The sequence below is a fragment of the Eumetopias jubatus genome, unplaced genomic scaffold (assembly GCF_037043125.1).
Source record: "Eumetopias jubatus isolate StellerSeaLion01/CBP00866 unplaced genomic scaffold, mEumJub1_p1.0 scaffold_1, whole genome shotgun sequence".
NCBI classification, from domain to species: Eukaryota; Metazoa; Chordata; class Mammalia; order Carnivora; family Otariidae; genus Eumetopias; species Eumetopias jubatus.
The window spans coordinates 158,917,738-158,937,395 of NW_028274807.1; the positions used below are offsets into that span (position 1 = coordinate 158,917,738).

A 19,658-nucleotide genomic window follows, 5' to 3' on the forward strand; every position below is an offset into this window, starting at 1 on the left:
CCCCAGGGGCGCGGGCGTGGCTCTAGGTCTTCCTAGTAAAGGCAGCGGGCTGGGGGCTCTGGATTCCCGCCTCCCAGGCAAGCCCCCGTCTTCCTGCACCTCCCGGGCTTCAGAAGGTGGGTTGGCAACATTGTCATGTCCCGCTGAAGAGGCAAATAAATTATTGCTACAAAATAACGGGGCGGGTGAGGGGGCGGGGGCTGGCGGGCGCTCAGTTCACCGCGCGCACGGAGCGGCTGCTCCGGGGAAAGCGGTGCACCTTGATGTGTTTGGACAGGTGGTCGCTCCGCGCGAACTTCTTCTCACACACGGGACACTGGTAGGGCTTCACGCCCGAGTGCGAGCGCCGGTGCCGCGACAGCTCGTCCGAGCGGGAGAACCTGCGGGACACGCACGGGCAGTGGTCAGCGACGTCCGCCCCGCCAGGCGCCCACCCAGAAGGCAGCCGGCAGGTGCAGGGCTCTACCAGCCCAGCAGGCGCGGCAGGCGCTGCCCCCCGACACTTCTCCGGGTCCCGAGTTACTTCTGAATCTACTGGTGAAAAGTCACTGTCCCCCGACCCCCAGGGTGGCAAGAACTGTCAGTAAAAGCCTCAGCGGTGGCACAACGGTCCGTTCTTGGGCATCTGGGCCTGTGAGCAGCTGGTAAATATTCTGATAGGCTGTCAAGCCCACCAGAGCCCAGGATTTACTCTCCACAGCACCCTCCCTCTCCCCTTCCGGTGATGAGCTGCAGGATCACCCTGGCCCCGATTGGACCTGCTGCCACTAGTTACACCCCATGCTGCCGCCTAGGCAGAACTTGGGGTTCTAGCAAGGTCTGCAGGAGGAAGCCCCTCCCGAGGGGAAAGCGAAGCCTGGGAGAGCTGTCTCTTCCCCAGCACTGCAGGGAGCCCCTGGCTCCTCTCCCTTGTCTTCATTTCAGCTGAGGCAGAGTCTTCAGAATTGAGCCCCCTCCCCCCCGCTCCTGGTCACTGCTTTCCTGAAGGCTGGGTCCCCTACGCTGTGACCAGACAAAACCACACCACTGCAAGGTACTTCTGAAAGTTTAAATGGTTCACCTGCCACCTCCCTCCTTTGGCCTCAGCCTGCCTGGAAGCAAGCGCTCCCACAGCCCAGAGGCCACTGAGAGTGAGCAGCTGCTAACAGGAGAGGTAAGGGTCCCAGCTGGGCCACAGGGCTCAGACCGCTGCCACTGACTTCAGGGATTTGAAGCTCCCCTTACCCCATGACCCTTATCCTGACAATGAGATCCCACTCCCCATACATACATACTGTCCTCCACCATGCTCTACCTTGGTCCACTGACCCATCCTTGGTCCCTCTTGCCATAGGATATTTGCACATACCGTTCCCTCCATCTGAAATGCTCTTCCCTCCCCTCTTCTTGCTCCCTCCCCCCAATCCCTTAGAGCTCAGCTCAAATGTCACTTCCTCAAGAAAGCCCTCCAGGACAGCATCCCATTCTGTGCTCCTGTGGCACAAAATGCACCTCACTTTCTTGGCCCCACCACTGCTGTAATTTTAAATTCGTTTTCAACTTCTGATGAATGTCAGTCTGTGCCATTAGACCATCAGCACCATGAGGAAAGACGTTTGTCTCATTCCCCGTGATCCATCCCACAAGCAGCCCAGGGCCTGGCGCATGGCAGGTGCCCAGTAAATGCATTTACATGAAAGCATGGATACAGCAAGCACCCACGGGAGGATGGAGGGCTGTCACAGGGAATTCTCCTCAAGTCTCATCACCTGCACACACAAACACGTGTGCACACCACACAATGCACACGTACATACCCCTATATACATGCCACACATGTGCACGTCACAAACATGGGTGCACTGCACACGTGTCCACTCTAGATGTGTGCACACACATGCACGTACACGGTCACGTCACCTGAGGGTGCACATGCACATACATGAACACATGTGTGCACGTGCACACACACACAGGTCCAGCAGCCCCTCCCTGAACCTGTGGCCACACAGCAAGAGGTAGGTTAGCTGGAACAGCTGTCCCCAAACCAGCCAATGGGTAGCCTACCTCTCGCCTGACCCTATGGGTGGAGGCCTTCCTTAATCCCACAGCCTGCCAAGGACTAGAAGGAACATGCCCTGGGGAAGGCACAGCTGGGGAGTAGGAAGGCCTGAGCACCAGATAGGGAGCCTGCCCAGAAGCACAGAGGACAGGCAGCTCAGCCTGGCTCAGCTACTCCAGGGCCCACGGACTTGTCCTGATAGCACAGCCAGGTTTCTGTGCTCGGAGGCTGGCACCCCATGTCATCTCCCAGAGCACCAATCGAGGCTGGCACAGAGCAACGCTCTCAGCATATGTCTGAAATAATGGAAGCCAGACTGGCCCACTTGCCAGATGAGGAAATTGAGGCTCCGAGTGATGAGGGCCTGATCCAGCATCCCCAGCACAGCAGAGCAAAGGTCCTGGCGCAACGCCCTGCCGTGCCCTGCCCCCGCCCCTGTGACTGCAGAGCGCCTGGTCTCCTCCACATTGCCGGGTTAGGTGGTGTGTGTCACGGGAGCCCTGAGCCAGTGAGGAAGTGACATCAATGCACCCTGGAGGTCAGAGCCCTGACCCTGCTCCCAGGCCAGGGCCACCTGCCCCCAGCAGGAGTTGAACATACAGCTTCTAAACAGTGGGCCTGCCCGGGGCAGGGGCAAGCAGGAAGCCACAGAAACAACGCCACCAGCAATAGCCTTTGCTGAGCCCTTTCTGGGCACCAGGATCAGTCCCAGAGAACTGACAATACCACAGCAAGGGCTCAACAAAGACAAGGGGCTTGCCAGGTCACACAGCCAGCAGAATGGTTGGATCCTTTCAGGTCCCCACCCCACTGGGAGCCCTGAGTGGTCCTGAGCAAGTTTGGGAACCCTCTCGGGCCTGTATCCTCACTCATGCAGTGAAGACCTTGGGATTCTCACCCACCTTCTGGGACTTGTCTCAGAGGCCAAAGGAGTTGACACAAAGACCACAGTGGCCCTCTCACCATGCGGACACTGAGGGAGAGCCAGGCCTGAGAACAAGTTGTCCCAACCTGCAAGCCTCTTCCCTGCTGCCTCAGGATCCTGTGACCTGAGGGGTCCACCCCTGGGAATTGAGTCCTCAGAAGATCCCTACCTCACACCCTCACACACATTCTCCCAGACAGCAACCACTGGAGGAGCCTGAAGGCCACACAGTGGGAGTGAGGCCACGTGACTAAGATTCAGGCCTTGCAGGCAGTGAGCTCTGCCACTTGGTGACCTGGGCAAGTCACCAAGCTCTCTGAGGCTCAGTTTCCCCACCTGGAGACAGGGAACTGACAGCTCTGCCTCACAGGACTGTGAGGATTGTAAAAGGCACTGAGTGTTTACAACAGTGCTCAGCACATGGCAATCATTCAATGACTGTGAGCTCTGATTACCTGCAAGGAGTTCAGCGCAGCAATGTCTAGAAGCACATGAGCCAGCACCATGACTCCTGCTGCTGAGGTGCAGGAGAGGGAGGCAGCCAACACGACAGCCCCACAGCTGGCATACACCCCACCTTTGTGCAAAGCATCCCTTCCATCAGTCAGAAAGCCATTACTGTAAATAGTCAGGTCTCAAGGACCGCAATGGGAATGATGCTCCCTGGAGTAGTGGTACAGTGCATAACCCGCCCAACACCACTTGGGGGCTCTGCCAAGTGCAGGGAAGAAGTTAGAGAATGCCTCTTTGAACAGGACCAGCTGTGACACAGGGGCCAAGAGAGTAGGCCAGCAGCGGACCACTGGGTCTGAATCCTGTCCCTGCCCCATCCTGGTCCTGGGGCCTCAGGCCTGCAACCACCCTTCTCTGGGCCTCCAGGTCCACTGGGAATGACCACAGTACCTGCCACACAGGGCTGCTAGGCTGCTAAAAGTTATTAATATTCCTATTAGCTGTGGAAGGAGGGTATTCTTTCTGGATGGAACGGCTTGGCCATTCCGGAACAGGACGTTCTGCTGCCATGAACAAAGGGGGCCTGTGTCCGAGAGTGTAGCAAGGAAACTTCTAGGAAGGCAGACAAACAGCCACTTCCCAGACAGTTAGATCAGAATAGGAAAAGTCTGGTTCGGGCCCCATCAAGGATGCCAGAACCACGTCCCAAGAGGGGAGGGGACAAGGAATATTGGGTTCAGGACCAAAAGCAGAAGGAAGTGGGGGCCGGTTACCTGGCAAATGATGCCCTGGGTGGGGGGGGGTGAGGACACCATTCATTTCACAGAGGGGCACAGGACACAGTGCCAGGGCTGGAACCAGCCCAGCAGGATAAAGAGCAAACTGCTCACTGGGGCCACCAGGAAGAGAGGCAGCCTTGGGCATGGTAAGCTCCCCATATGAGAAGACAGGCAAGTATGCAGGGGTGCTGCCTGAAGATCAGCTGCAGGTGGAGATCCTATTTCCCACCACTTGCACAGGCCACCTCCCATGGGAGGTTTGCCCTGGGGGCTAGAGAGAGGTCCTGAGTCTGGGTGGAAGAGGTTCGGGCAGGGGCAAACAGCCTGGGCTGAACTCCTGACCTGCTACTCACTAGCTGTGTGACCAAGGAGAACTTACCTAACTGTTCTGTGCCTTAAATTCCTCCTCTGTAAATGGGGACAGCATACTGATGCCTACCTTGTAGACTTGCTTGGGGCATTAAATGAGCATGCGTCAGGAGCTACTGTTATTGCCATTGTTGTGGTTGGCTCTTTTCCCCTGGCCCAGAAGCATGACACCTGAAAGAGCTGCTGGCCTCGTGGGGGAGAGAGGACACCCAGCCATTATGGTACCAGGCACACAGGGAGAGAGGATGAGGGAAAGGCCAGCCAAGTAGCTACAGGTGTCAAGTTTCCAGGTGGGAAAGGTATGTCCACCAGACTGCTGGTGGGTCAGTGTGGTGCTGAGGCACCTGCCCGAGGGCACACCCAGAGCAATGCTCACTAGCTCCATCCCTGTGGGCTCTCTGGGAAATGCACACTGGTGCCTCCATGTCACGGAGCTGTTTTAAGGACTCAACGAGCTTATCTATGTGACATGTGCAGAACAAAGCAGGGACTATCGCAAGACCAACTACCATTGCCATTGGGAGGAAAGTGGTGGAGACAGAGGGCACAGAGAGGGCACAGAGAGGGTGGGGGCCTGAGTGGGAGCCTACATTGTGGAAGGGAGGTTGGCAAGCAGATCGTACCAGAATGGGAAGTTTGGATAGGAATCTAAGTGTGCCAAAGCATATGAAAAGGCCAGAATAGCCTCATAAGGTAATGAGTTCCTCATGGCAAGAAATATACAAGCAAGGGTAGGGATTTGTGGAAGGTATTCCCACTCTGAGCACCTTAGAGCAATGCCCAGCATAGAGTAAGTGGTTGGAAAATATGGCGCCTGTCATCATCACTACTACTGTTGTCCTGTCCAGACCAAGCTGCCCCAAAGCTGGTCTGTCTTCCCGCCCAACTACTGCAAGGACTCCCTCCACATACAAGGAACATGTACATCTTGTGCACATCTCCAGGGGCTCAGGATTCCTGAAGGCCAACCAGGGACTCTTGCATTCTCAGAGAAATAGCTCTCCCAAAAGGCAGGCACCTTCATCTCCCTGTGCCTCCATCACCTGTAACCCCCCAAAGGCCAGACCCTATTCCAGGGGAACATTAGGAGAAGCTGGGGAGGTCCTCTGAAGGCCTAGGAGTGGCTGGAGGCAGGGATGGCTCCACAGTCGGCTCCACAGGGACCTCGCCATGCCAGGCACACACCAGCCTTCCCCTGCAAGAGGGTCCTGGGCAAGAAGACCAGTTCCAAGGCCCACACAGTGGCAAAGCTGAATCCCCTCCACAAATCCCACCCCCACTTGCTTGCATGCCTCCTACCATGGGGAACTCACCACCTCCAGAGGCTACTGTGTTGGGGCTGAGATCTCTCTCCCTAAGATGCATTCTGGGCTGAGCGTTCCATCTGCTCTCTGGGTCAGCCCAGAAGGCAGGTCCCCTCCTCCTGGGGGGAATGGGACAAGTGGGCAGCCTTCACCAAGGACCACACCCTTCCTCCCGTGGCCCTACTGACTCATCCTGACTGGAGGGGCCACTCGCCAAGAGTCAGCAGTGGCCAGGGGAGTGCCCAGGAATGTGAGCCCATCATGAGTTGAACCAGTGCTCTGTCCAGCCAGATGCCCAACCCCTCCACAGCCCTGCGCCTCACCAAGAGGAAAATGCATCCAAGAAGAGTCCCTGTGAGTCTGGGGTACCTCCAAAAGGGCACCCTTCTCAGACTCTGCCCCTGTATGAGTAACAGTATCACCAATGAGAAGGGGGTGGTGCTGAGTGCCCCTGTGCTCCTGACCCTGGTACGGAGCAGGCCCTCCACTTCACAGATGAGGAAACTGAGGCTTGGCCAGGGGGGGCCTCCCCGAGGGCACACAGCAAGTTGGAGGCTGACCTAGGCTGAGGCTCCCCGCCATTGTTGGCAACTATCACCCACCCAGGGTGTCACAATGCCCCTCCCTTCTACAGTCAAGCGCCTGCCTCTATGGTCCCAGTGTCTCCGCTTCTCTTCCCACACCCAAGCTCTGACCACCAACACTGCATACCCATCACTGCGTTGGGCCTCACAAGTGGCCCCACTGGTGCACCTGTCACCCCAGGGCCCACTCAGCGGACTGTGGCAGGAGGCCCAGAGAGGGATGTGACGTCAACACTGCCCACTCTTGCAGAAGCCACATGGGCCTGACAGGTGCCTTTGGGGGGGCAGCGGCTGGGTGGGACCCTTCCTCGGGAAGGGTCTCCATAACCCCAGAGCTGTTTGGGAAAAGTGCCTTCCTTGGCCAGCCCAGCCCTCCATGGAAAGAGGCTGCAGCATCACATCAGATATCCAGTCTCAGATCCAGCCACAGCACAGCCTCGGCCAGCCAGGACTCCAGGGCCAGCACCTCCCCACTGGGGCCAACTCACCCGCACTCTCAGAGGAGTCTGCTCCAGAAAACAGAAGCTGCCGACCGCTCCCCATCGGTCATGCCCACACAGATGCACACACAGACGAGGTACCCAAACACGTGCGGTTATGCCAACCGCCAAGACACACACTAAGAAAGCAAGACGTGTACCCACGTGCACACGCACAGCTGCACACTCACTGTGAGGTCTGCACACAGATGAGCGTGCCACGTGGCTCTCACACTTACAAAGCAGCGGCTGGGCAGCAGAGCTGGGAACGTGGGGAGCACAGGCTGCCCTCCCAGGAGGGCCGCATTCCTCCAGGGTCGGCGTCCTAAAGATTGGGGAGAGCCCAGCCGTGGTACCCCTGAGCACGGGAGCTCCTGGCTGCCTGCTTTTCAGGAAAAGGTGCACAAGCCCACCTGGGGGCCCATCCAGCTCTGCCACCCGCTGGCTGTGTGGCCCTGAGCAAGACCCCTGTCCTTTGAGAGCTGGTTTCCCCTGCTGAACCCCACGGAGTGGAGTCTGGAAGGACTCTTTCACCTTTACTTCAGCACGACCCACCTGGTCCTCCCCTCTTGGTTGTCCTTTGAAGTTCCTCAAATACACCTTCAAGTACCCACAGGGGCGCAACGACCAGGCCCAGCCCATGAGTCTGTGAACATCTACAAGCGAAACTGGTCCCTCTAGTGGGAACAGCGGCGTTTCCAGGATGTGACTTCTCTGACACAGGACCCTCTGGGCTCGAATCCCATTTACAACATGGTGTGGCCTTGGGCAAGTTACCTAGCCGGTCTGAGCCTGTTCAGGGTAGTACTCACCCTTATGGGTGCTGTGAGGCACAGAGGGAGCAGTGCGCACATGGCCACAGCCCCTCTGATACACAGCCCTTACTCCACCTTTCTAAAATAGCCGCCCTTGTTACTAAGAAGAGAGCCCTTCTGCCATGGCCCAGCTCCTCACCATCAGCATGAGCCGCAGCAAGCCTTACCTGGTCATTATGAAACTGGAGACCAGTTGGTTTCAGGCTCTAGTGATCACTAGGGACAAGGAAAGCTCTGGGCAGCCATGCCAGCTCAGACCCCGCTCCCCCCTTCCTAATCAGCCTTATCTCATGGTGAGCCAGGCCTTGACCGCACACCCAGGGGAACAGAGACGAGCCGGCCATGCTCAGCACCCGGCCCGTCACCTGTCATACTGACCTCCAGCCGCAGCCCGGCCAGGTGCAGGCAAAGGGCTTCTCGCCTGTGTGCCGGCGCAAGTGGGCCTTGAGGTGGCTGCTTTTGGTGTACATCTTGCTGCAGCCGGGGAAAGTACATTTGTGCATTTTGATGAGTTCTGCTGCCGGATTCTTGGGGAACTTCTGGCCCATGAGTAGGCCAGTGGGGCCAGGCCCCAGGGGTCCCGACCCAATAGGCTTGGCAGCAATGGGCACAGGGGCGATACGCACGAACTTGGAGGACAGGTTCACATTGGAGGAGGGCACCACCTGGGGCACAAGTGCGAAGGTCTGACCCTGGATATTGACCAGAAGCTGGGCCACCTTGACACTTTCTGGGGCCTGCCCGGGGGAGGCAGGCTCCGTGCCTGATTCCTGTTTCACCTGCACAGGCTGGATCTGTAGCAGCACGGGGATGGGGCCATCAGATGTGGGCCCCCCACCTGGGCTCTGGCTGCCACCCACACTGGCACTGCCCAGAGGAGGAGTGCAGCGCTCTCTCCCACCAGACCCAGGATGGAGGTGGCTCCTGTGGGGCCCGGCTGAGAGCTGGCCACAGGCCTCCGAGTCCTTGCTGTTGCTCTCTGGGGCTTCCTTGACCCCCAGCTCCATGTTCTCCTCCAGAAACTCTTCAATCTCCTCCAGGGTGGGCTGGAAGGGCCTTGGGACATCATCGGGGTCACCCACAGGAAATTCGGGGAAGCAAAAATGCTCTCCCTTCCCAGGTGCCGGTGCCCTCCGCCAGGCCCCCCAGGCCATGGGACCACTGCTGGCCCCGACGCCACCGCTGCCACCACTGCCCAGCGTGGCCTGGGACAGCAGGAAGTCCAAGATGCTGTCCTGGCCTTCAGCACCTGGGCCACCACCGTAGCAGGAGCAGACGGCCTGTGAGTCTGGGCTGGCACAGGAGCAGAGACTGGAGGCATCACTGTCATCCTCCGAGAGGGGCGAGGGCAGCCTGTGGTATGCCCGCCCACCGGCCAGCCTGCCACCCAGATAGCCAACCGGGCATTTCAGCGACGAGAAGGTCTCGTCCACTGGCATCAAGTGGTCCACCATGCTGGCCTGGCCGTGCCGTTGGCGGCTGCAGAGAGGAACAAAGGAGGCCTGATCAGGAGGATGGCATGCTCACCTGCCACCTCGTGGGCCTGTGCCTCCACCCTGCTGCCCGCCCACAGTCTTCCACTGCCAAATGCCTGGATCCTGTCTCCATCCCATCCCGTGGGAGAACTCTGTCTGCAAGTGTTTTCCGAAATTGCACCACCTATTTGCAAAAGAGCACTCTCCAAGCCCATTGCACAATCCAGGGTACTTTTGGTTTCAAACAGGTTTTCCAGAACAATTAGGGAAAGAACACCCGTGTATCTGTGAATGATTGAGCGTGAGAGCATGTGAGCAAGAAAGGATGCAAGGAGGCTCTCTGTACCCTGAAACAGCCAAGGTTGGGGAACCCCGTCCAGCTAACTGGAGTGGCTGCATTGCTGAGGACACCTGACCTCAGCTCCATTCTTGTTGAGTCACTGGAAGGGGGTAGGAGAATGGCCATTTGCCCTCTGACCCCTGTGGTTGTTGGGGCCTGGGTAGGGCTGCCAGACTGAGCAAATAAAACTACAAGCCACCCAATTAAATTTGATTTTCAGGTTTTAAAAAAACAAGCAACTTGTAACATAAGTATATCCCAAATATCAAATGGGCCATGCTCATATTAAAAAATTATTTTATTGGATATTGAACCTTAACTTGGCAGTCTATAGTTCAATCAGGCAAGTCTAATTTGTGGCAAAAAAAAAGAAAAACAGATTAGAGACCGCATATGCACCTGTCCTCACAGGCTCTGTTTCCCCATCTGAAGTGGGGTAGCTCATCCACCCTCCCGTTCTCAGACCCCTCCAGCCTCACCTGACTCCTCTGTGAAATGGGAAAGGCAGAGACAGAACAAAATGCTCTCAACTGTACCCAGACACTTTACTGAGGCTTTACCACTTGGTGGACAGGACCCTGCCCCATGGTGATAACTCACGAGCGCAAAAGTGGACCCAGGTCCCAGAGCACTTGCACGGCCACTACCCCATTTTGACTTCATAGCCGCCTAGTGGGATGGGAGATAAGATGCCCTTGGCCTGTACCCCATGGAGCACTCACCACCTCAGGAAGGCCCAGCTAACTCCCGTCTCCCCACTAGACCATGAACTCCATGAGGGCAGACTAGGCTGCTGGGTCTCCACTGTGTTCCCAGCTTCCGGCGTGGCAGTTGGTGCCCAGGAGGGTCTCAGAGAATATCAACATAGAAGAGAGGGGACATCTGTGTCCTCTGAAGGCCATGCGAGGTCTGGTGTTCAAGGAGAGTCAACAGTGTCCAGCTGTAATGGGGCCACCTCTGTGGACCTTTGTCCCCACCCAGTGACCAGTGAGGTTCGGGAAGAGGGAACGTTCTATATCTGAAACCAGAGATTCTCTGCCGCCTGTCACCACTCTGCACCCACCCCTATATTCTGTCTCGAGGACTACTCCTGGAACTGGCACACAACACTACCCAACAGTCAACGAGTCAACAAGCCTGGCCAGGGACAGAGACCTCTCAGGGCCAGCTAGGATCATCATCAGCTGTGTACTTCCCAAATCTCAGTTTCCCCACCTGTTCCAGGCCCCAATGACCTCAGTTCTCCCCTAATCCAGGAAGCTTCATGGAACTCCAGGAAAGTAAGGCAAGGTAGATGTCCTTGGCAAGTCTGCGCCCCAGGGCAGTTTTACCAGGAGGACATTTGGCTCTTTGATTATAAATACTCATCTGAGGATTTAAAACTGGGAGTTTCAAAATATACACTAGTCACCAAATCAGGTGCTGAGAAGGAATGAAAGTGCCAGATAATGGGAAGGGCAACGAGCCCACACTGCCCTAGGCCCCACCACCACCCCTTTCACCCACCCTCTGAGCAGGAAGCTCTGCTCCCGCCTCTGCAACTTAGATGGGCAGCCTCAGGCAGGTGGCAACCTCTCTGTGTCTGTGTCTTGGTCTGTTGGGTGGGGTTGCTGCCAGTGGTGCCTAGTTCCCAGGTTGCTGAAAGAGTTCAATGAGCTAACACAAGTACTACAGGGGCTGGCACACACAGGCGTTGGTCAGTACCAGCCATTAGGATTAACCTCCAAATAGGTGAACACATGGTCTTTCTGTCCCTCCGCTGTGATCCTAAGGAATCAGGGGGCTCAAACCTTCCTGGAACCTAGGAACAGGCCTTCACTGGTGGTAAGAGGCAGATCAGGCCATGTTCTTGCCCACTTAAAACTCTCCCCTGAAATGTGATCATCAACTAAATATTACATGATAGTAAAGAATTACTGTTAATATTTTTAAGTGTGATGATGGTATTGTAGTTGATAACTGAGATATTCACAGATGAAATGGTATAAAAAGAGTGGGGGAAATAAGAAAGTATAGTAGGGTAGGGTAGGAGAAAATTTCTATTAACTTCTCCAGGCAATGTGACCCCCTCTTCTCCCAGAAGCCATGCACCTGGGCCTTGCCCATCTCTCCCAGACCTCACCTCCCCCTGCTCCACTCCACACTGGCTGTGCCCTCTCTGTGGGTCCTGCTTCCCCCAGTGCTCCTAATGGGAGTGCCTTATTTAGATCTCAGCTCTGAGGTCACTGCCTGGGAGGGCCTCTCCGGGCCACCCTCTGTCAAATCATCCCACATTGTATTCTTCCAGCAGTTGCTACCAGGGGAAAACTGTCTTGGTTATGTGTTTGTGTACTTTATTTTCTGTCTACCTCCCCACCAAAACACAAGCTGTTCTGACTATCCAGTCCACCACTATCCCAGAGTCTAAAATAGAACCTGGCAGAATTTGCTGGTTAAGTGAGTGAGAGGTTCTTGGGGAAGTCAGGCAGGCAGTAGGGGTGTGGGGATTCCACCAGGAATAGAATGGCCAGGGTCAGGCAGAAGAGTTTTAATGCAGGGCTGAGCTGCCTGGGCTGGACACTCAGGCACTAAGAGCAGAGGAGGGGCTCTGGGGCTACCCCAGGCTCTGGCGATAGAAAAAGGGCCCCACCAGGGCTGGAGGGAGCCGGCTGGGGCCCTAAAACACAGCAGTACATGGCATGGCCAGAAGCACAGCCTGCGTGCAGGGGGAGGGGACACACTGTTCCGGGCAACGTCCCCGGCCTACAGCCGGACTCCGCCCCCTCACCCCCCCCCCCCCCCCCCCCCGCGCCGGGCCAGGCCTGCTGTTTATCCTCCCGGGGACACAGCGGCTGCAGGAACAACATGTAATTGATAACAAGCCCAGCGCCGGCCAAGGGCTTGCCATTGGGTCAGCGTGCAAATCACGGGGGCGGCGGGTGGGGGGCGCCCTTCAAAATAAAAGTCTCTGCTCCCTGCGCCATCCGTAGGCCCCAAAGTCGCAGAGGCCAGGCGTCCTCCCACCTGTAGGACGGCGGGGGCTCCCAGGAGCCACCTAGTCCTTGGGGGAAAGGTGATTTGAGGGACTAAAACATTTGGGGATTTTTGTCAGCTCCCCAGGGACTGGGCGAGAAAATATCCCCTCTGTGTCCTGGGGGGAGGGGGGTCTTTTGGAAATAGCACAGTAGGGAGGAAAGAGGGAACTCGACAGACGGCCATGGTGGGTGGGAGTGGCCTCTCCTCTATTCCCCGCCACCCCCTAGCCACCGTTCTGCTCCTGTTCAGTGGAAAGAACCAGGGGACTCTGCGTGGGTAGTAGGAGTACTAGACATGTGAGCAGTGCGGGTGTGCGCGAAGGGGTGTGAGTTCATGTCGTGTGATTGTGCGTTTGCGGGGCGTGGTGCGCGGCAGCAGTGTGGCTGTGCCGGAGGGTGTCCCCGACATACTGGCGCGTGGAGCTGGTGTGGGTGCCCGCGCGGGTGTGGGAAGGTGCGTGGGAAAGGAAGACATGGGGGACCCGCTCAGATCCCTCGGTAGAGCCCTGGAGCGCTGCCCGCTGGGCACCATGCCCTCGGCCCGCACCCCCCTCCCCCAGAGGCCAAGGCTGCGGTGACCGACAGTAACCCTACCGCCACAGGCCACTCCGTCCCCCCATCCCCGGCCCCCGACCGGCCGGCGTGTCCGCCTGTCCGCTCCTCTCGCCAGGCCCTGCCGGGTGCCCGCCATATGGGAGGGCCAGCCCGCAAGGCACGCAGGACTCGCGGAGTCAGGCGCCGAGGCGGCGGCCCGGACCTGCGCGGGGAAAGTGCCTATGGGCAACTGGAGGTCACTCTCCCACGGGCTTGTCTGATCCCTGGCCCCGCTTGGGGGCTCACCTCGCTCCTCCGACATTTCCTCGGACACTCGCGCAGAGCTTGGGACAGCGGCGGGGGCACCCAGCCACACGACCAACCAGTCAGCGCCCCGCTGCCCCACTCGTGTCCCAACCAGCCCCCTGGGCGCCCGGAGCCGTGTCCACGCGGCGGTCCGGCCTCCCCAAGCCTCGCCCACCTGAACTTGGCGCACGCCCGGCTAGCGGCCAGGCCCCGGCGGTCCTGAGGCCCCGGGGGCTGGGCTGGGGGCGACGGCCTGGCTCTCGGTCCAGCGGCGGCCGCGGGCCCAGCCGCGGGTCCTGCTTTGGTTCGCTCGCCCGCTGGCCCGCGGGTCGCTGCGGCGGAGCACTAGCCCGCCACCGCTAGCTCTGCGCTCACTCCCCGCGGCTCACGTGACGCCGCCGGCGCCGCGAAGGCTCGCAGGAGGCTCGGCCCCGGGCGCGCGCCCCATTGGCCCGCGTCGCGCGTCACGCGCCCCGCCCCGCCCCCAGCCCCGCCCCGTCCGCGCGGCGCTCTGCCGCCGCCCGCGCGCTCCCAGTCCGGGAGCCACCGGCCCCGCGCGGCCCGCAGTCCCCAGTCATTTCCCTTCCCCCCAGCACGGCTGTGGGCTGGCGGCGTCCGCGGGAGCCGCTTCTGAAGCGCGGTCCCCAGGTGAGAACGTGAGACGGGCCTCGGGCCCTGCGCAAAGCCCTGAGATTGTCCCGAAGTGCGGGTCCAGGCGGGGGCCGTGGGGCCGCCCGGGCCAGGTCTGCCCTCCACCCCCACTCCCACCTCGAGCCCGGTACCGACCGCTGTGTCTCCCACTGAGAGCCGGAAAAAGTCGGGGACTTGCCTTAGGGAACGTATTGTTGGAGAAATACGGTATGGTCTTTCTGCTGAGCAATCACGGTGACCCTCTCCCCCCGCCCCCCCGGGGAAAGTGCGCGCTCGCGGCGCTGCCTCCCAGGCCTCGCAGAAGGGCTGAGGGCGTTTGACCCCTGCCTCAAATCACTGACACCCCGTGTCTGGGCCACCCTCCTGAAGACAGAGCAGTGCTCCACAGGCTACAAAGGCCATGCCCCGGCTGCTGTAGTCCGCAGGAGTCCCGGGACGCGTTGGCATTCCACTCAGAGTTTGGAAGAGGGAGGTTCAGAGTGACTTGCCCAAGAAGTACGAGTGAGCCGAGGGTGCCACGCACCCTGCTACGACGCCCTTTCCCCCACACTCCTGTGGGATCCTCAGCCAAGCATTTACGGATGAAGAAACGGACTCTGAGGGGCCGCGGTCCTCCCCGGGTCACTCAGCGGGTAAGGGGGGGTGGGTGAGGCAGAGCCTGTCTGCTCCAGGGCGGGCATCTTCCAGGCAACCCAGGGACACGTGGGCAGAGGTCCTTCTAAGGAGTTAACATCCTTTCCCTTCCTGGCCTGGGAAGTGGAGAGCATTTTCTCCGCTCCTCTTCCAGTACACTGCCAGGGCAGGAACATGTGGCCAGGAGCTGTCTGGGCTCTCTGGAATGCTGTGGGTCTGGGCTCCTTTGTCCATGCCAGGGTTCGCCCCTGGATCATGTGGTCCTCCCCGTGCACCCAGTCAGGGCTAGGGATGCAGTGCCTGCTGCCACCGGGAGCCAAACCACAGCTTGGTGGGCAGGTTTGGAGGACACTGGTGTTGAAGATGAAATGCGTCCTAGCAGCTTGGGCACGTAAGTGGTCAGAAACTGAAGAGCAGAGAGCAATAAATATCGTGTGACTTTTTTTCCATGTGGAATCTTAAAAACTAAATCAAACGTTCATCACCATATTGCACACCTGAAACTAATATAGCACTGCATGTTAACTCTAATGGAATTTAAAATAAAATAAAAAACAAACAAACAAACAAAACTAAATCAAACGTTCATAGAAAAAGAGATCAGACTTGTGGTCACCCGAGACAGAGGGTCAGGGGAGAGGAAACTGGAAAAGTGGTAGAAAGGGACAAACTTCCAAGTGTAAGATAAGTAAGCCCTGGGGTCATCAGGTACAACAGGACGTTCAGCACTGCTGTGTGATATACAGGAAAGTTATTAAGAGAGTAGATCCCAAGAATTCTCACCAGAAGGAATTTTTTTTTCTTTTTTTGCTTTTCCTTATATCTATATGAGGTGATGGCTACTAACTAAACTTACTGTGGTAATTATTTCACCATATATGTGAGTCAAGCCATTATGTTGTACACGCTAAACTCATAGAGTGCTACATGTCAATTGTGTCTCAATAAAACTGTAGGGGGGGGGGACTGAAGGACAGCCAAGATGCTCCTGTTACAACCTGAGTCAGATCATGTCTCTCCTTGACTCAGAACATTCCGGTGGCGCCCAGCTATCATAGCCTGCAACGCCCTACAGGATCTGTACCCCAGCCCCCATTACATCCCTGACCATACTCTCTACTCCTGTCCCCTTGCTTACATCACTCCAGCCACACTGGCCTCCTTGTAGTCCCTCAAACATACCAGGCACCTACCCCAGGGCCCTTGAATGTGCTGTTCCCACTGCCTATACAGACTGTTTCCCCACCAATTACATGGTTCCCTCCCCTCCTTCAGGGTTTTATTCAAATGTTATCTTCTCTGGGAGCCCTGCCTTAACCACCCAATCTAACAAGCTCCCTAACCACTCCCTAACAAGCTCCTATTTCCCTATCTTGTTTAACTTTTTTATTGGCATTTATTCCCTGCTAATGTATTATACATTTTTGCATTTTATTTTGTTTGTTTTTGGTCTCCTCCAGTAGAATGCAAGCTCTACCAAAGCAGTGATTTCTGTCCATTTGTTCCCTTCATATCTCTAGCACCAAGCACACAGTAAGTGTTCAGTTGTTGAATTAATGAATTTCTGAAAAACTTAAAGCAAACAGGGTCAGCCTGAGAAGAATTAAACAGGACTGAGGAACCTACTCCAAATGAGTTAAGAAGTTGGTCATTAGAGAAATTAGACCAGTTTTCCCCTCAAAGAGACCCAGAACATCCCCAAGCTAGTTTCCAAGGACTGCCTTTGTACAGAGTGCCTCTCTGGTTCATTCTCCTCCTCCCTCTAACACCTGGTTAACTCCTTTCATCCTCCAATATCAGCTCAGACTTAACTTTGTAGAGGACATAGTCCCATAAAAACCTTATTTCCCACCTCCAGGCTAGACCACGTCTCACGTCTGTCCTTGGCATGGTGTTCAGAATGTAGTAGAGGCTCAGTAAATTTGTGTTGAGTAAATAAACAAACGAATGAGTGAATGGGGACTCTGGCTGCCTAAGTAACTGAATTCACCCCAGGCCATACCGCTCCCAATGTAGTGGGAAGAATCTGTTACTGGAATTCCCTGCCAAGAAGAAAAGGAAGCCAGGTAGTGCTCTTCCAAACAGAGCTGATAAAGAAAAAGAGACGTTTCTCTTCACACCAGTGAAAACCTCTAACATACTTTCCCTCTAAATTAATTCCTTCCTATTTCTACATCATCTCGCATAGAAAAGGGCCTGAGTCCCTGGCACCTGTCCAGCTCTGACTTGTTGCAAAGGCCCCAGCAACAGAAGAGGGGCTTACCTCTAGGGCAAGCTTTGGGCAAGTTAGTTTGCCTGTCAGAACCTCAGTTTGCTCATCTACAAAATGGGTGCCACCCTAATTGCCTCACAGGGTTGTTGGAGGAGCAAATACAGTACCAGATGGGAAAAGGCGTTGGAGAAGTAGAGAGACTGGGAAGAGGCAGTTATCAGCCCTGGGCAATGCTACGAAATAGGAACCCTGGCACACAGCCCCCAGGGCAGCAGGATGATGGCAGTGCCGAAGATCAATAAGCTGTCCCAGGGCAGCAAGGAGCTCTACCTGGGGAGGAGGGAGCAGCCTTGCTGAGAAGCATGTGTCCACGCCCCCTTGGAGAGGAGGAATTCCAGGGCGTGCTCAGCCAGAAGATGCAAGAAAGCCTATGAAACAGTGGCCACGTTATTGTCAATGGAACCAAGGATGTGGATTCTCTGTCCCTTTACAGATTCAAGCCCAAGCCCTTGGACTGACATCCAGGCCATTCATTTGAATAATTCTTTTAAAAAATAACACCTGTGCATTGTTTTAGTGTTCAAGCACCACAGAAAGGCATGAAATAAAAAGTAAAATTCCACTTGGCCTCAGTCTCACTCATCATTTCTGTTTTGGTTTTCATATGACCTAATTGTAAATAATATGCTTGTCTCTTTTGTGTTTATAATGGAAGCAAATGATGCCTGTGTGCTAGACATTCTGTGTTTGCCCCTCCAGATCCCTCTCTGCCCTTCTGCCCCTGCTCTGGGTCCCCAGAGGCTCATCTGCACAGGCCACCAACAGGGGCCTTTTGGTTTCCAAGAGGGTTTGGCAGGTGGAAGGCACTGGTAACAGATAAGGATATGGGGACATGCAGTTGGAGTTGTCCCCTGCGGGTCACTGGCAGGTGGCTGTGTCCTTCCAATGGGCGCAGCTCCTCTCAGGCAGCCCTGCAGAGCTTCCCAAAGCCCCCCCTCTCCTCACCTTTGCCCAGGACACCTCTGCCCCCTTCTGCCCCCATCCTCGCCCAAAATCACTCCTCCTCAGGCCTGTTTGGGGGCAACCCTCCGTGCTGGATATCTCCAGCTTTTAGGTTAATAATATGGCAGCACTTGCATAGCACCTCACAGACAATCACTTTACTTTGTCTTCACAACATCCTAGGGGTCAGCACTACAGATGAGGAAATGCTGCTCAGACGGGGAGCGTGTCACCCAGGGAACCATATGCAGTGTCCACTGACATGATTACAGTGGGGCCCACACACATTCACCCCCCTCGGTCTGTCCGGCCCCTGGTGGGCTCCTGAGGTCTGGCTGAGGGACCTTGGGCACATGGCTGAGCCCATGGCAGGGCCCAGGACACCCACAGCTGGATGGCAGGGCCTGTCCTGAGCATGCTTGCGGGCCTCACCGATTCTGCCATTCTGCCCCACGGGCCCTGTGTGTTGTCACAGAAGTCATATCCCTGAACCACAGCATCTGCAGCCCTGGCCTCCCCCACATCTTCCCCAGACGTCTCCCATTGAGCACCAACCTCACAGACATCACAAAGCAAAAGTGTCCCAAGGAAAACCCACCAAGCCCGCCACTCTGCCCCAGTGTACTAGTATGCCCAGGCCGTTGTAGCAACACAGGCCAGGCTCAAACAACAGACGTGATTTCCTCACGGTTCTGGAGGCCAAAAGTCGGAGATCAAGGTGTCGGCAGGGTCGGTTCCTTCTAAGGATGGTGGTCTTCTCCCTGAGTCCTCACATGGTCGTCCCTCTGTGCATGTCTGGGGCCTAGTCTCCTCTTCTTAATAAGAACACCTGTCAGATTGAATTAGCATGCACCCCAATGACCTCATTTTACCCTAATTATCTCTTAAAGACCCTATCTCCAAATACAGTACATATTCTGAGGTACTGGGGGGTTAGGATTTCAACATATGAACTGGGGGGGTATAATAACATCCTAACCCCCCGGCGTGCCCCCCATCCCCACACTTGCCTCACCCAGGGCAATGTCCAGCACCTCCCACCTGGTCACCTGCTGCCACTGTCCCCACTCCACCCCCTTCACTCTCTCGTGATGGGATACAGATGGCCAGCCAGAGCTCCCCATAACCACAGTAAAAGACCCATGCCCTCACTTACCCTGGCATTCAAGGCTCTGAGTGACACAACTCTTGCCAAGTGTCTACTTGCTCCCACTTGTCCCACCCGAGGGCAACACTTTCTCTTGGACAGCCCCACCTCGGTCAGAGCAAGGACTCTGGACTGACCCGTCTGGGATCAAATCCTGCTTCTGCCACCCCTGAGCTGTGTAACTTTATGAGAGTTGTTTCTCCTTTGCCACCATACCTATAATACGGGGACGACAGCAGTAGTGACTCAGCCATGAAGGTGTCCTACTCGATCCCTCTTAAAGGGCTGCCATGGGGAGCCTTGCTGACTGAGAGCCTCCAGCAGCCCCACCTCTGGATCTGGCACAGCTTCATGCAGAAGCAAGGATGTTAGTGCTGGAACTAGTCACTCCTACATGACCCCTAGCCTCCCCACAGGCAGTCTGAGCTCTGGGGCTCTCTACTGAGGGTGGCCAAGTTGTCTCCAAGCTGCCCTGCAGTCTGAGGCTCTCCCTCTCCAGTCCTCCCTCCTTCCCCCTCTCTTTTCCCAGGTGTTGGCCCCAGACCTACCTCTAAGGCTCTCCTCACTGGATCCTGCTCCTCCCTCCTTCCCCTCA

At 56.5% G+C, this 19,658-nt stretch overlaps 1 protein-coding gene across 1 annotated transcript; it reads right to left on the bottom strand.

Annotated features, from left to right (window-relative positions):
- Nucleotides 1-211: 211 nt before the first annotated feature.
- KLF15 (KLF transcription factor 15) lies at nucleotides 212-9,215 on the bottom strand. Its single transcript, XM_028101806.2, has 2 exons — nucleotides 8,128-9,215; nucleotides 212-380 (listed from the first exon to the last, which is right to left on the bottom strand). Exons 1-2 carry the CDS (start codon nucleotides 9,201-9,203, stop codon nucleotides 212-214), a joined length of 1,245 nt encoding a protein of 414 aa, XP_027957607.1. The 5' UTR covers nucleotides 9,204-9,215.
- Between the last annotated feature and the right edge of the window lie 10,443 nt (nucleotides 9,216-19,658).